This window comes from Macaca thibetana, chromosome 19 (genome assembly GCF_024542745.1).
Source record: "Macaca thibetana thibetana isolate TM-01 chromosome 19, ASM2454274v1, whole genome shotgun sequence".
In the NCBI taxonomy this organism is placed as follows: Eukaryota; Metazoa; Chordata; class Mammalia; order Primates; family Cercopithecidae; genus Macaca; species Macaca thibetana.
The window spans coordinates 17396585-17412845 of record NC_065596.1 but is presented as its reverse complement, the minus strand read 5'-3'; the positions used below and the strand labels follow the sequence as shown (position 1 = coordinate 17412845).

The 16261-nt window shown below is 53.6% G+C and overlaps 2 protein-coding genes across 2 annotated transcripts in view; one reads left to right on the top strand and one right to left on the bottom strand.

Annotated features, from left to right (window-relative positions):
• The window catches only part of C3 (complement C3), a 42299-nt gene extending 30308 nt beyond the window's left edge, over window positions 1-11991 (bottom strand). The window contains exons 1-13 of the mRNA XM_050770015.1: window positions 11831-11991; window positions 10676-10868; window positions 9285-9450; window positions 9132-9202; window positions 4653-4747; window positions 4467-4549; window positions 4294-4384; window positions 3756-3858; window positions 3538-3664; window positions 2879-2994; window positions 2629-2778; window positions 1126-1335; window positions 775-981 (exon numbers count right to left, since the gene is read on the bottom strand). Of these exons, the coding sequence (XP_050625972.1) occupies window positions 775-981; window positions 1126-1335; window positions 2629-2778; window positions 2879-2994; window positions 3538-3664; window positions 3756-3858; window positions 4294-4384; window positions 4467-4549; window positions 4653-4747; window positions 9132-9202; window positions 9285-9450; window positions 10676-10868; window positions 11831-11904 (1686 nt within the window). The 5' untranslated portion in view covers window positions 11905-11991. The remainder of the gene's footprint in view (window positions 1-774; window positions 982-1125; window positions 1336-2628; window positions 2779-2878; window positions 2995-3537; window positions 3665-3755; window positions 3859-4293; window positions 4385-4466; window positions 4550-4652; window positions 4748-9131; window positions 9203-9284; window positions 9451-10675; window positions 10869-11830) is intronic.
• Window positions 1-16261, top strand: part of TRIP10 (thyroid hormone receptor interactor 10) — a 550254-nt gene that overhangs the window by 505718 nt on the left and 28275 nt on the right. The window lies entirely within an intron of this gene.

The window sequence follows — 16261 nt, the reverse complement described above, 5'->3', positions numbered from 1 at the left end:
GCTACAGTGGAACGACAGAAAGGTTGGGGGGAGCCGTGGGGGTGGGGAGGAGAGAGAGAGAGAGAGAAAGGGAAAGAGGGAGGGAGAGAAAGGGAAAGAGAGAGAGGGAGAGAGAGAAAGAAAGGCAGAGACAGGAAGAGAAGGAGAGAGAGAGATGGAAAGACAGAGACAGGAGAGTGGGGGGGAGAGAAGGAGAGGGAAAGAGAGAGGGAGAGAGAGGGAAAGAGAGAGGGAGAGAAAGAGGGAAAGAAAGAGAAGGAGAGAGGGGGAGAGAGAGAAAGGGAGAGAGAGAGAGAAAGGGAAAGAGAGAGGGAGAGAAAGAGGGGAGAGGGAGGGAAAGGGAAAGAGAGAAAGGGAGAGAGAAAAGAGAGAGAGGGAGAGAGAAAAGAGAGAGAGGGAGAGAGAAAAGAGAGAGAGGGAGAGAAAAAGAGAGAAAAGAGAGAGGGAGAGAGAAAAGAGAGAGAGGGAGAGAGAGGGAGAGAGAAAAGGAGAGAGATATAGAGAAAGAGAGAGGGAGAGAGAGGCAGAAAGAGGAGAGGGAGAGAGAAGGAAACAGAAGTAAAGAGAGAAAGAAAGAGAGATAAAGAGAGAGGGAAAGAGAGATAAAAGGAGAGACAGTTGAGAGAGGGAGGAGAGAAAGGGAGAGGAAGAGGAGAGAGAGAAAGGAGAGAGAAAAGGAGAAAGGGAGAGAGAGAGAAAGAGGAGACAGGGAGACAGAGAGAGAAGGAGTGGGGAGAGGGAAAGAGGGAGGGAGGGAGTCCAGGGCACACTTACCGAGCCCACGCAAGAGTCCTTGACGTCCACCCACACGGAGTCGGCCACCACTTCCCTCTGGCCGTTGGCGCCGATCAGCGTGTAGTAGGCCACCAGGCGGAAGGAAGGGATGAAGTCGGTGGTGATGGACAGGGGCAGCACCACCAGGTCCTGGCCAGGCTCTCGCACCTGGCGTCCCACCTTCAACAGCTTGCCTTTGTTCATAATCTAGGGGGGACAGGCTGGCATCAGGCTGGGGAGGGTGAGTGGGAGGGAACGCAGGGAGGGATCGGGATGGGGGAAGGGGTCCCAGGGATGTGGAAGAAGCAAGGAGGAGGCAGGGGGCGCTGAGGTTTCCAGGTGGCCACGGACCAGGTAGGTGTAGTAGCGGATCTTGGCCTCCTGGGTGCGGTCCATTCGCAGGAGGAAGTTGACGTTGAGGGTCTCCCCAGGTCTGAGCTCTGCACGTGGCACTGAGAGATGCAGGTAATTGTTGGAGTTGCCCACGGTGCTGTAGGGCTGAGCCTCCATGGTCCTGGTAGCCTGCTCCGCCTCCGAGAGCTCCCGCTTCTTCGTGCGCACCTGGGTGGGGATTAGGATGCATGCTGGTCCCCGCCCAAGGATGCCCACACCCAAATCCCTGAGACCTCGGAACTGGTGGCCTTTCTTGACAAAAGGGACTTGGCAGATGGGATTAAGTGAGGGATCTGGAGATGGAATCATTATTCTGGATGATGTAGGTGGAGCTAATGTAATCATAAGGGTATTTATTAAGGGGGGGCAGGGGAGAGAGGAAGGGAGAGAGAGACAAAGAAGGAGAGAAAGAGGAGAGAGGGAGAGAGGGAGAGAGAGAGGAGGGAGGAGAAGAAGAGGAGGAGAGAGGAAAATGTTAGAGGAGAGAGGGAGGGAGATAAAGGAAAAGGAGGGGGAAGAGGATGAGGAGGAGAAGGGAAGAAGAGGAGAGAAGAGAGAGGGAGAAAGAGGGAGAGAAGGAGAGCGGGGAGAGAAGAGGATGGGGATGGGGAAAGAGAGAGATAGACAGAGAGAAAGGGCGAGACGCTGGAAGATGCTCTGCTGCTGCCGTTAAAGGTGGAGGAAGGGGCCGTGAGCCAGCCTTTAGGGTGCCCTCTCCACACGGCAAAAAGCAAGGGAGCAAACCTTCCCCCAGAGCCAGGACTTCTGACGTCCCAAACTGTAGACCCGTAAATGTGTGTTGCTTCAGATCACTAGGCTGCGGCCATTTGTCATGGCAGCCACAGGAAATTCATGCACATGCTGAGCAGTGAGGGGTAAGTGGGGTGCCCAGCCTGGGAGCTGCAGAGGGACCGGGAGGCCATCTGCAACCTCCACTGCTGTCATGAGACTCGTTTCCCTCCCAGTGAGGGCGACAGGGCCACTTCCACGGAAGCCAGGAGGACTGAGACCACCTCACAACAATGGGCCTGTCCCAAACACTGCACAACCCTCCTTGTGAGATTCAGGCTCCTTCCCCCGTGGGAGTGGAAAGACTGTGCGTGGATGGAGCGCTTCTCCGTGTAAGTGGAAGGAGCAGGGCATGCAAGAGGAAGAGTCCTGTTTCCTGGAACTGTGGACCCGTCTATGCAGACAGCAGGACCCCCACTGTGCAGGAGAGAACCCCTCTATGCAGATGAGAATATCTCTATGCAAATGACAGGACCCCACTGTGCAGGAGAGAACCCCTCTATGCAGATGAGAATATCTCTATGCAAATGGCAGGACCCCACTGTGCAGGAGAGAACCCCTCTATGCAGATGAGAATATCTCTATGCAAATGGCAGAACCCCACTGTGCAAACACCAGGACCCCTGTACCGTCTTCCCAGTGGGGGGGTTCTGAGGCTGGGCCCAGACGCACCGTGATGCTCAAGGGCTTCTGGCTGGGGTGTGTGTTGATGCTGAGTTTGGCCACGCCGTCTCCCTGGGTTAGAGACTGCACAGCGTCCTCGCCCTGGACCGCCACGGGGACTCGGTAGGCTGGAGAGCCATCGGGGTTCGTCACGAACACCTGTGATGGGGGGTGCAGGTGGCGGAAGTTCAGGCAGGCTCAGGGTGTGGTCAGTGTTCCTGAAGGGAGGAGGGGGACCCCTTTCCGCCCTGGGTCTCACCATGAGGTCAAAGGGCATTCCTGGTTTGAAGTACTTGGGCGTCTTGGTGAAGTGGATCTGGTAGGGAGAGGTCACGATGGGGATCCCGCTGCGCTCCGCCTGCACCATGTCACTGCCTGAGGGGACCAGCTGTGAGTGTAGGCTCCTGGGCCACCCCTCAGGATAGGAACTCCTCCCTCAGAATGGACCCCACCTTCAGACTAGGCCTCCTCCCTCGGAGTGGAGTCCACTTTCATACTGGGCCTGTGCCCCCCATCAGACTGGACCCCACCTTTATACTGGCCTTGCCTCCTCCATCAGACTGGGCACAGACTTCATACTGGGCCTGTGCCCCTCATCAACCCAGACCCCACCTTTATACTGGCCCTACCTCCCCCATCAGACTGGACCCATCTTTATACTGGCCCTGCCTCCCTCATCAGAGTGGACACAGACTTCAGACCAGACCCCACCTTTATATTGACCTTGCCTCCCCCATCAGACTGGATTCCACCTTCATACTCGGCCTCCCCTCTCAGAGTGGGCCTACCCCATCAGACTGGACCCTACTTTCACTCTGAGCCTCCCTCCTTAGACTAGGCTTTCTCTTCTGAGCTGGCCTCCCCTCTCAGACCGGCCCATTTGATGGTCCTGAGCCTGGCCTTCAGACTGGGCCTCACCTGAGTGCAGGATAACGGTGACAGACACGTACAAGGACTTCCCCACCAGGTCTTCCGGTCGGGGATTCTGCACCCCGTCCAGCAGTACCTTCCGGCTCAGCACGGCGTCTCCTGAGCCATCCTCAATCTGGGAAGGGAGAGGAGGGCTCAGAGGGGAGCGGGCTCAGAGGAGGCGGGACTGGGGGAGGGATCAAAGAGGCATCTGTCAGTGGTGCTACCTGGATGCGCTTGAGGGATTCAGGCAGGGAAATCCTCTGCTCGCCATCCTGGATCCCGAAGATGACAAAGGCAGTTCCCTCCACTTTCTTTCCATAGAGGAACCTACGGGGCAGACAAGGAGGACTTCAGGTCCGTCCCTCCCGGAGAACAGGATCTCCCCCAGCTTCTCCTGCCAGCGCTGAAGACGGGAGCCCCCGACCCACTGTTGGCCTCTAACTTGGCCCCATCTCTAGCCCCTCATCCGGCCCCATCCCCAGCCCCCACCTTGCCCCACTCCCAGCCCCATGTCTTGCCCCACTCCCAGACCCCCACATGGTCCCACCCCCAGCCCCTCACCTTGCCACACCCCCAGACCTCCACCTGACTCCACCCCAGTCCCCCACCTGGTCCCACACCCAGAGCCCCCCTGACTCCACCCCCAGCCCCTTACCTTACCCCACCTGCAGCCTCCCACCTGGTCCCACACCCCAGTCCCCCACCTGGTCTTCACCTGGTCCCTCACCTGGCCCTTACCTGGCCCCACCCCCAGTCCCTCACCTGGCGGTGATGGTGACCTCCAGGCCCTTCTGGTTATAGATGTAGTAGAATTTCTCTGTAGGCTCCACTATGACCTCGAAACTGGGCAGCACTGGTGGACAGACAGCGTTGCTGGGGGCGGCGCTGGGCCAGGCGTTCTGGGCGCTGCCTCCCCCGGCCCCTCCTCCTCTTACCGTACTCCTTCACCTCAAACTCAGTGGAGAAGACCTGTTGCGGCGAATTTTCATAGTAGGCTCGGATCTTCCACTGGCCCATGCTGTGAGGAGGGCGGATGAGTGGTCTGCTCAGGCCTCGGAGCCCCCCGCTCCCTCTCCTGGGATAGGGGAGCCCTGAGCCCCCTCCTCAAGAGCCTGACATACTTGACGAGTTCCGGAATGTCCCAAGACAAGGGCAAGATGCCAAATTGGTTCTGAGAAGACAAGGAGTCCTGCTTGACCGGGATGCCGTCCGGGTTCTGTGGGAGGCAGAAGGGAAGGATACGGGATAAAATGACTCTTCAGAGGCTGGGCTTAGCCTCTCAGCTCTCCCTCACCTCTCTGTGTCTGGATTCTCTGTGCAGTGTCTACTGTGGTTAAGAACAGGGACCCGGTGGGCGTGGCAGCTCACGCCTGTCATCCCAGCACTCTGGGAGGCTGAGGTGGGCAGACCACCTGAGGTCAGGAGTTCAAGACCAGCCTGGCCAACATGATGAAACCCTGTCTCTACTAAAAATACACAAATTAGCTGGGCATGGTGGCGGGCATCTGTAATCCCAGCTACTCAGGAGGCTGAGGCAGGAGAATCGCTTGAACCTGGGAGGCGGAGATTGCAGTGAGCCAAGATTGCTCCATGACACTCCAGCCTGGGAGACACAGACTCCGTTTCAAAAAAAGGAAAAAAAGAACAACGACCCGAGTCAGTCAACCTTAAGTTTGAATCCGTACTGTGCCACTTACAAGCTGTGTGACCCTGGGCAAGTTACCTAACCTCTCTGTGCTCAGTGTGAGACTCCAGAAACAGGAGATAATAATGGCACCTACTGTATTAGCTTGGGACATAGTTCGTATGAGTAGGGGCTCATTTCTTCAGTGTCTCTCTGAATACTAATAACTAGTAGTATCATTTCATTTGCTGCCAACATTTAAACAACATGAGACAGCATCGCACCACTGCACTTCAGCCTGGGTGAAAGAGCGAGACCCTATCTCAAAAAATAATTTATTAGGGCGAGTGCGATGGCTCAAGCCTGTAATCCCAGCACTTTGAGAGGCAGAGGTGGGAGGACTGCTCAAGATCAAGGGTTCAAGACCAGCCTGGGAAACATAGGGAGACTCCATCTCTACAAAAAGTTTTAGAAATTAGCTGGATGTGGTGGTGCACGTCTGTGGTCCCAGCTACCCAGGAGGCTGAGACAGGAGGATCGCTTGAGCCCAGGAGGTCAGTGCTGCAGTGAGCTGTGATTGTGCCACTGCACTCCAGCCTGAGCAACAGAATGAGACCCTGTCTCAAAAATAATAATAACGAATGAATGAATAAATAAATTTAAAAGAAACTGTACAGAGGTAACAGGGATCAGGCAAGTGGCATGTCTGAAGGCCGTGAGCTGGCTTTAGGTATTGAAACACATAAAAGTCTGTTTTGTTTTTTTTTTGAGACGGAGTCTCGCTCTGTCGCCCAGGCTGGAGTGCTGTGGCGTGATCTTGGCTCACTGCAGGCTCTGCCTCCTGGGTTCACACCATACTCCTGCCACAGACTCCTGAGTAGCTGGGATTACGGGTGCCCGCCACCACGTCCAGCTAATTTTTTTGTATTTTTAGTAGAGACGGTGTTTGACCGTGTTAGCCAGGATGGTCTCGATCTCCTGACCTCGTGATCTGTCCGCCTCGGCCTCCCAAAGTGCTGGGATCACAGGCGTGAGCCACCATGCCTGGCCAAAATTTGTTTTTCCAGCTTCTGTTGGAAACAAGGAAATTTCTGTGGATAGTGTACTCTGGTTAGCAGGAGACATCTAATTGGAGCTAGGCAACTGTCGTGCCTTTAAAAGAGGTGTGTGGTCTCTGTTCCTCACAGACCGTATCGATCCCTAAATCTAGATAATTTTAAAATTTTTTCTGTGGAGATGGAGTCTCCCTACCTTTCCCAGGCTGGTCTTGAACCCTTGGCCTTGAGCAGTCTTCCCACCTCTGCCTCCCACAGTGTTGGAATTACAGGCTTGAGCCATTGCTTTGCCCCAATTATTTTTTGAGACAGGGTCTCACTCTGTCACCCAGGCTGGAGTGCAGTGGCGCGATCATGACTCACTGCAGCCTGGAATTCCTGGGCTCAAGTGATCCTCCTGCCTCAGCCTCCCGGGGCAGCTGTGACCACAGGCGCGCACCACTACACACAGCTTTTTTTTTTTTTTTTTTTTAACTTTTATTTTTTGTAGAGACAGGGTCTGACTCTGTTGCCCAGGCTGGTCTCGGACTCTTGGGCTCAAGCGATCCTCCCACCTTGGCCTCCCAAAGAGCTGGGATTACAAGTGTGAGCCACTGCCCCTAGCCTTGTATGATTTCAACACATCCTCATGATAATTCTATGAGAACACCCTCCTTCCCCTTCCCTCCTCCCATCCTTCTCGCTTGTTCTGGTAAGTTTTTTATTAAACCAAACTATATACCAGCTTTGTGCTGAGTTCAGGTGACAAAACCCTGAACGAACATAAAAATTCCTTCCTGGATGGATTTAGGTTCAACAGAGGGTGAGGCGAGGGAAGAAGCAATGATCAAATGAATAAATGTCATTTGCAGGACATGGCAGGAAGGAGGAGTGTGTGTGTGTGTTTGTGTGGGGCGTTGGGGGGCGGCGCTCATGGTGGGTATTTGCAACTTTACAGCTTACTCAGAGAGACTTCATTGTAAAATGGAGACATTGTTGACATGGAGCAAAGACTCAGAGGAGGAGAGAGGACGAGCTGTGTGGATATTTGGGAGAAGAGGGTTTTCTTGAGAAGAGGGCACAGCCCGTGCCAAGGCCCCAAGGCAGGACTGCACCTGGGTATTGGAGGAACAGGGAGGAGGCCGGTGTGGCTCGAGCAGAGTGAGTGTGGGGGAGACGGGGAGGAGGGGAGGGCAGGGAAGGGACAGGGCAGGGTGTGGACTTGTGGACTGCAGGGAGGACTTAGGCTTTGGCCCATAGGAAGGTGGGAGCCATGGAGGGCTATAGCAAGAGGAGGGATGGGCCCTGAGGCAGGTGCTCACAGGCGTCCTCTGGCTGTCATCGGTAGAATAGATGACAGAATTATCTGTCATGATCCCAATATTCAGATGAGGTAACTGAGGCTCAGGGAGGTGAAGTGACCAGGGAGGTTATCTGAAGGCAGAATCCACGGACACCTGCACTGCTCCCTGGGGTCTCCCTGGATCTCCACCTTGTCTCTCGGCCTGTGTGTGTGTGTGTGTGTGTGCCATATGGTGTATTGTGTGGTTGTGTGTTGGGTTGTATGTTGTGTGTGCTATGTTGTGTGCATTGTGTTGTGTGGTTGTGTATGTTGTGTGGTTGTGTGGTTGTGTATGTTCTGTGCTGTGTTTTGTGTGTGTTGTGTGTGTGTGTTATATGATTGTCTTGTGTGGTTGTGTGTTGTGTGTGGTGTGGTTATGTTGTGTTGTGTGTGTTTTGTGTGTATTGCGTGGTTGTGTATGTTGTGTGCATTGTGTTGTGTGTGTTGTGTGGTTATGCACGTGGTGTTGTGTGTATTGTGTTGTGTGTTGTGTTGTGTATGTTGTGTGGTCGTGTATGTTGTGTGTTTGTGTGTGTTGTGTGTGTTGCGTTGTGTGTGTGCATTGTGTGTGCACGTGTCTGCATACCTCTTTGCCTCTGTGTGTGCTGTGTGCTGTATGTGTGTGTGCTGTGTGTGTGTGTGCTGTATGTGTGTGTGCTGTGTGTGTGTGTGTGTGTGTGTGTGTGTGTGTGTGTGTGTGTGTGTGTGTGTGTGTGTGTGTGTGTGTGTGTGTGTTGTGTGTGTGTGTGTGCTGTGTGTGTGTTTTGTGTGTGTGTGTGCTGTGTGGGTGTGTGCTGTGTGTGTGTGTGCTGTGTGTGTGTGTGTTGTGTGTGTGTGTGTTGTGTGTGTGTGTTGTGTGTGTGTGTGTGTGCTGTGTGTGTGTGTGTTGTGTGTGTGTGTGTGCTGTGTGTGTGTTTTGTGTGTGTGTGTTTTGTGTGTGTGTGCTGTGTGTGTGTGTGTGCTGTGTGTGTGTGTGTGTGTGTGTGTGTGCTGTATGTGTGTGTGCTGTGTGTGTGTGTGCTGTGTGTGTGTGTGTGCTGTGTGTGTTGTGTGTGTGTGTGTGTGTGTGTGTGTGTGTGTGTGTGTGTGTGTGTGTGTGTGTGTGTGTTTTTGTGTGTGTGTGTGCTCTGTGTGTGTGTGTTGTGTATGTGTGTGTGCTGTGTGTGTGTGTGTTGTGTGGGTGTGTGTGCTGTGTGTGTGTGTGCTGTGTGTGTGTGTGCTGTGTGTGTGTGTGTTGTGTGGGTGTGTGTGCTGTGTGTGTGTGTGCTGTATGTGTGTGTGCTGTGTGTGTGTGTGCTGTGTGTGTGTGTGTGCTGTGTGTGTGTTGTGTGTGTGTGTTGTGTGTGTGTGTGTGTTGTGTGTGTGTGTGTGTGTGTGTGTGTGTGTGTGTTTTGTGTGTGTGTGTGCTCTGTGTGTGTGTGTTGTGTATGTGTGTGTGCTGTGTGTGTGTGTGTTGTGTGGGTGTGTGTCTGTATATCTCTTTGCCTCTGTGTCTCAGCCACTGCACCGCTTCCGGTGTGTCTTTCTCTGTCTCTCTCGATCTCTTTGCCTCTCCTGAGCCTGTGCCCCTGCTGCCCCAGGGGCCCCCTCTGGCTGGTACCTCAATGTTGACCACGACCGTCCGGCCCACGGGTAGCAGCTTGTGGTTGACGGTGAAGATCCGACAGAGAACTGGGGAGAGACAAGGAGGCCTGGTGAGACCCTGGCCCGCCCACGCCGGTGCCCCGCCCTCTCCAGCCGCCCGCAGCCTCACCTGTGGAGCCAGGGGTGTAGATGGTCTTGTCTGTCTGGATGAAGAGGTACCCGCTCTGAAGGCTGACCAGTACCACCTTCTCCACCACTTGGGCCCCGAAGGTGGCCTGCACAGTCACGAACTTGTTGTGCCCCTTTTCTGACTTGAACTCCTTGTTGGCTGGGATCTAGGCGTGGGCAAGGCATCGTCAGGGGTCTGTTCCACGGCCCAGTGCCCACGGTCCAGCTTCCGGATCTTGGGCTGGGTCCCTCCTTGCCTGCCCATTATTCTTGGTCTCCCAGGGTGGCCCAGTTTTGGGGAGGGAGGGGCATGTGAAGGAGGTGCCGGGGAGCGGGGGGACCAGGGAGGGGACTCAGAAGGAAGAGCTCACAAGGAAGAGAGAGCTTATAGGAGGAGGGGCTCAGAAGGGGCGGGGACTCAGAAAAGGGGAGGGGCTGACATGGGAGGGGCTCAGAAAGGGTGAGGGACTCAAGTGAGGGAACTTAGAAAGTGGTGGAGACTAAGAGGGGAGGACTTCAGAAGAGGAGACCTTTGAAGGGGCGGGGCTTAGAAAAGGAAGCAATTCAGTGGGAGGGACTTAGAAGGGGTGGAGTCTCAGAGAAGGGAGGGGCTTAGAATGGGAGCAGCCTCATAAGTGGTGGGGTGTCAGGTAAGGGCAGGGCTTAGAAGGGGAGGAGACTCAGAAGGGGTGGGGTCTCAGAAAAGGGTGGGGCTTAGAAGGGGAGGAGACTCAGAAGGGGTGGGGTCTCAGAAAAGGGTGGGGCTTAGAAGGAGAGGCGCCTCCGAAGGGGTGGAGTCTCAGGGAAGGGCAGGGCTTAGAAAGGAAGGAGTCTCAAAAAAGGTGGAGACTCAGGGAACGGAAGGGCTTAGCAGGGGAGGAGACAGAAGGGGAGGGACTCAGAGAAGGGAGGGGCTTAGAAGGGACGGAGCCTCAAAAGGAGTGGAAACTCAGGGAAGGGCAGGGCTTAGAAAGGGAGAAGACAGGTGCCGGGCGTGGGGGGCTCACGCCCGTAATCCCAGCACTTTGGGAGACCGAGGCGGGTGGATCACGAGGTCAGAAGATCGAGACCATCCTGGCTAACACGGTAAAACCCCGTCTCCACTAAAAATACAAAACAATTAGCCGGGCGTAGAGGCAGGCGCCTGTAGTCCCAGCTACTCGGGAGGCTGAGGCAGGAGAATAGCATGAACCCGGGAGGCAGAGCTTGCAGTGAGCCGAGATCGCGCCACTGCACTCCAGCCTGGGTGACAGAGTGAGACTCTGCCTCAAAAATAAATAAATAAATAAATAAAAATAAAGAAAGGGAGAAGACAGAAGGGGAGGGCTCAGAAGGAGGGAGAGTGGGCGTGGCTGTGGGTGTCAGCAGGGTCCTGCACCAGTCTGCACCCACCCTGATGGTGACGCTGCCCATGTGGCTGGTGGCAGGGGTCAGCACGGTCTTCTCACTGGACAGCACCAGTTTTTTGCCTGGGAAGTCGTGGACAGTGACAGTGACCGGAACATCCCCATTCGCATCATGGGCCTCCAGCACCACGGTCTCCTCACTCTCCAGCCGCAAGACGTTGGGGGTGATCATAGAGTACCTGTCGGAGTGGGGCACGCGAGCGGGGCTGTCATTCCCGGGGTGTGAGATGCCAGTCCTCACTGGAGTCAGCACCTGGCACGCTGTGTGCCCCAGCCCTTGGTCCTGGAGAGGATCCAGGGACTGCTGGCGCACTGCCAGTGCCAATATCTGGATCTGAATTCTTCTCTGGGCACTGCCACTGTCTCAACCACATGGGCAGGACAGCAGCCACCATGACTCCCACTCTCAGCCAGCTAGGCCTGGCCTTTGAAAGCCTGGGCAACGAGGGGCCATGCATCCCACCAACCCCTGAAGCTCCAAACCAGCGTCAGCAACTCCTCCAAGTCTCTGGACTTCCAGACCCACAATCCCCTAAATCCACACATGCCCCAAACCCTAAACCTCTACATCTCTAAACACAGCAAATACGTTAACACTCAAACCCCAGACAGCCTAAACTCTACATACCCAAACCCACATACACCCAAACCTCTAAACCTCAAATCTTAGAGCACCCCAAACCCAGCCTAAACCTCCAACACCCCGGTCCTAATAAATACAACCAATTCCAAATGCCCCAACCATACATGAACCCAAAGTAGCCAATCTTTAAACCCACACTGAAACTTCTAAGTCCCCAAGCTGCAAACTCCCAAATCTTGCAAAGTCCAAACCTCCGAGTCTCCAAGTCACCCCAACCACACCGTCACTGAACACCACATACACCCTAAACCAACAGATGACCTCAATTCCAGAAACATCCCAAATTCCAATTCCACAATACCTGGATTCCACAAACACCCAACCCGTGAACACCCAAAGTCACAGGCAGCACAAATTTATACAAACATTCCCAACCTGCTAACCCCGGAATCCACAAACACCCAAATGCACCCTGAATTCTACAGGGACCTGGACCCCCAAATGGCGGATTCCACCCCAGAAGCAGCCTTGTTTCTGTGTAGAGTCGTAACCACTCACATGGGAGTCCCCAGAGCCAGGGGGAGGTGGATTAGTAGCAGGAGCAGCAGGCTGGGACCTGAGGTGAGTCCCATGGTGCTGGGACAGTGCAGGGTCAGAGGGACAGAGGGACAGAGGGAGAGGATGGGGAGGAGTGAGCAGTGACTGCTGGAATTGGCTTTTTATCCAGCTCCTGCCTTTCCCCCGCCTCCTCAGTCCCCCCTTCTCCCCATGGCCTCTCCCCTTTCGGGAGCTGCCCCAGATTTCTCAATACCATTTCCTAAGTTTTTCAGTCCCTGGGGCCAACATGTCCGTGGGGTGAGTAACCTGAGGGCATGTTCCTCAGCAGCATGAATGTAGCTGCACCCTGCCCTGGACTCTCCCAGGGTCAGGGCCAGCTGGTGAACACAGACCTTTCTCTGTCGGGCCCACTTTGTAGTGGAAGAACACTAAGGTCTGGAGAACCGCCCCCCGCGGATGTCTTGGACCTCATCCCCAGTTCACTTTTAGCCATGCGTTTATCAGTTGAACCCTTCCTAGGAATCTCTCTGTAGGCTGGGAGTTAGAGCCCCACTTCTAGAGGCTTCCATGCTGAGGGAGGGGAAGTAGGATGGGGGAGGGACAGAGCCCAGCACCAGAAACTCCCAGTCTCATGAAATGTTTTCTAGCTCATGTGCAGAGCTGGGGGGGGGGGGGAGAAGAAGAAGAAGAAATGTTTTCCCCAGTGAAACAGAGCTCTGCTTCTTGGAGGGTCAGGGAAAACTTCCTGTAGGAGGGGACATTTCAGATGGGCTTTGAGGTATGTGTAGGAGTTCACTATCCAGGTAAGCTTATTTTCCAAGGAAGCTCCCCTCACTTACCCTTGTCAGGATGCCTGAGTGACTTTGGTGGTGAGAAAAGTCATCACTGAGGAAAGTCCTCATTTCTAGAGCTTTTGTACCTGTCTTATGTCAACATCCTCTTCAGATATTAAATTGTATTGTGTGCGTGTGTGTGTGTGTCTGTGTGTATAATATATTCATATTGATCAACATCTAAAAGGTAGAAATGTGTATAGAGGGAAAGGCAGTCTTCCTCCCACCCCTGTTGACAGCATATTCTTTTTGTTTTTTCCTTTTTAAATTTTTTTCTCATTCTGTCACTCAGGCTAAATTGCAGTGGTGCAATCACAGCTCGCTGCAGCCTCAACCTCCTGGGGTCAAGTGATCATCCTGACTCAACCTTCTGAGTAGCCGAGACTCCATGCCTGAATAATTTTTTTATTTTTGTGGAGATGGGGGTCCCACGATGTTGCCCAGTCCAGTCTTGAACTCTTGGGCTCAAGTGATCCCCCGTAGCAGCCTCACAAAGTGCTGGTGTGAACCACCATGCCCTGTGGACAGCACATATTACATATTATTCTTCCCGGTCTCTTCAGTTAAATCTTGAGTTTCATTTTGCTTTGTTTTTTTCACGAACAATATACTTCAGAGGCTATTTCACCTCAGTGCACAAAGAACTTCCTCATTCTTACAGGTTACAGGCCTCTTGTTATATTGTGGGAAAGTAACCAGCCTGCTATTTGTTGGGGGATATTTCATTTGTTTTTGAGGGGTTGTTTTAGACAGAGTAGGCTGGAGGGTAGTGGCGCTATCTCAGCTCATTGCACCTGCCACCTCCCGGGTTCAAATAATTCTCCTGCCTCAGCCTCCGGAGTGGCTGAAACTACAGGTGCGCACCACCCCGTCCGACAATTTTTGTATTTTTAGTGGACACGGGGTTTCACCATGTTGGCCAGGCTGGTCTCGAACTCCTGACTTCAAGTGATCCACCCACCTCGGCCTCCCAAAGTGTTGGAATTACAGGCGTGAGCCGCTGTATCCAGCCACCAGCCTCTTATTGATGGACAGACGGACATCTGCGGCTTCACACCAGGCTCTCTGCAGTGAATAAGCTTGAAGCTGCATTATTTTCTAGCTCTGAAACTAGCTGTAATCTTTGGGCAAGCTACTGATTACCTCCTGATCCTCAGTTTGTTCATGGAAAAGGATACGCTTACCACCTACTTCATAGAGTTGTTGTTGCAATGAAAGGAAATACGTTGGGTCATCTCTGAATGCATTGGTAATCTTGCTAGATATTGCCAAATTCCCGTGCACAGAAGTTGTATTGATTTACACACTTGCGGGCCGTGCATGAAAAGAACTGTCAGTTTCTCCCACTGCCTCATCACAGGGGCAAACTTGAGGATTTTTGCCAGCCTTGTGGGTGACAACTGGTACCCTGGTGTCATGTTTGTTTGTTTGTTTCTTTTGAGATGGAGTCTTGCTCTGTCGCCCAGGCTGGAGTGCGGTGGCACCATCTCGGCTCACTGCAACCTCTGCTTCCCAGGTTCAAACGATTCTCCTGCCTCAGCCTCCCAAAGAGCTGGGATCACAGGCATGTGCCACCACACCTGGCTAATTTATGTATTTATTTATTTATTTTGTATTTTTAGTAGAGACAGGGTTTCGCCATGTTGGCCAGGCTGGTCTCAGACTCCTGACCTCAGGTGATCCACCCGCCTTGGCCTCCCAGAGCGCTGGGATTATAGGTGTGAGCCACCACACCCCGGTGGCCGGTGTCATCTTAACTGGCATTCCTCTGATGGTCAGCAGCATTGCTGTCCAGGCATAGGAGGTGGATGGTGAAGGCAGGAGAAGGGTCTGTGGGTAGGGCCCCCTTATCCCTAGAGAGGCGGTTTCTGAAACCTCATTGAAGGGGTTAATGGGGAGTTTTCTCTGATTTCCTGTAAACCACGTTCCTTTCCGTGCCAGGGGTAGGGGGAGGCGTGGAGCATGAGAACAAACCTGGCGTCTGTCTGCACTGATTGCAACACACTCTTTGGAAGAGGAGGAGGAGGAGGAGGAGGAGAGAGTATGAAAACACCTGCTTGCTCTCCAGAATTGGGGTTCAGCTTTTGAAACTGCATCCGCTTGCCAGGCGCAGTGGCTCACGCCTGTCATCCCAGCACTTTGGGAGGCCGAGGCAGGCAGATCACCTGAGGCCAGGAGTTGGAGACCAGGCTGGCCAACATGGCGAAACCCCATCTTTACTAAAAATACAAAAAGTAGCTGGGCATGGTGGTGGGTGCCTGTAATCCCAGGTACTCGGGAGGCTGAGGCAGGAGAATCTTTTGAACCCAGGAGGTAGAGGTTGCAGTGAGCTGAGATTGCACCAATGCACTCCAGCCTGGGTGAAAGAGAGAGACCCTGTTGCCAAAAAATAAAAAATAAAAAAATAATAAAAAAAGAAAGACACTGGATCTTCCAATTGCCCCATTCCATCTTCTATCCCCCACTTTCTCCTCAAGCCACCCCGTTTCCTGGTTTCATTCTAGACTCAAGCATTTGGCCTTGTGGTTTGACAACCTTGAGAAGGAATTCCTGTCTGGCTTCTGTCTAGCTGCAAACCTGGGTTCCTCTTTTCTCTGAGCCTCGGTTAATCCAACTAAACAATGGGACTGAAGATAGTTCTGGTAGTTGTGACAATTAAAGAAGCCAGGATGCCTAGAAGCCACCAGGCTCAGAGGGGCAGATGTGGTGGTTCATGCCTGTAATGCCAGCACTTTGGGAGGCTGAGGCTGGGGGATCACTGGAGGTCAGGGGTTCGAGACCAGCCTGGCCAACATGGTGAAACCCTGTTTCTACTAAAAAATACAAAAATTAGCTGGCTAGGCACGGTGGCTTACGCCTGTCATCCCAGCATTTTGGGAGGCCAAGGCGGATGGATCACCTGAGGTCAGGAGTTCAAGACCAGCCTGGGCAACATGGTGAAACCTCATCTCTACTAAAAATACAAAAACTAACCAGGCATGGTGGCGGGCACCTGTAATCCCAGCTATTGGAGAGGCTGAGACAGGAGAATCACTTGAACCTGGAAGGTAGAGGTTGCAGTGAGCGGAGATCATGCCACTGCACTCCATCCTGGGCGACAAGAGCGACACTCTGTCTCAAAACAAACAAACAAACAACAACAACAAAAAATTAGCTGGGCATGATGGCAGGTGCCTGTAATCCCAGCTACTCGGGAGTCTGAGCCCGGAGGATCACTTGAACCTGGGAAGGGTCTGGCCCTACCCTGACCTCCAAGAAGTGACCAGAGGGGAGGGGCAGGATGAGAAGTGAGGGGGTTGGAGGCTGGAGCGGATGGCAGCCTGCTGGGAGGGAGGGAGGGAGATGAGATGGGGAATTCTTCAGAACCTCGTGACTTTTTCTGGGAGACGTGCATTTGTGTCCAGAGTTTGATAGGGGGATAGTGCACAAAGATGAGCCCGCAGGGGAGGGAGAGAAGGAGGTCTGGGTGTGCATTGGGGTACTTTCCATTTGCATGTCCACCCAGCCCAGCATTCCGGGAATCCAGGAGGGGAGTTCGGCCACCCGAGCTAAACATTCATGGGTTATCTGGAAGCTACATATACTGAAAAAGTGTTTG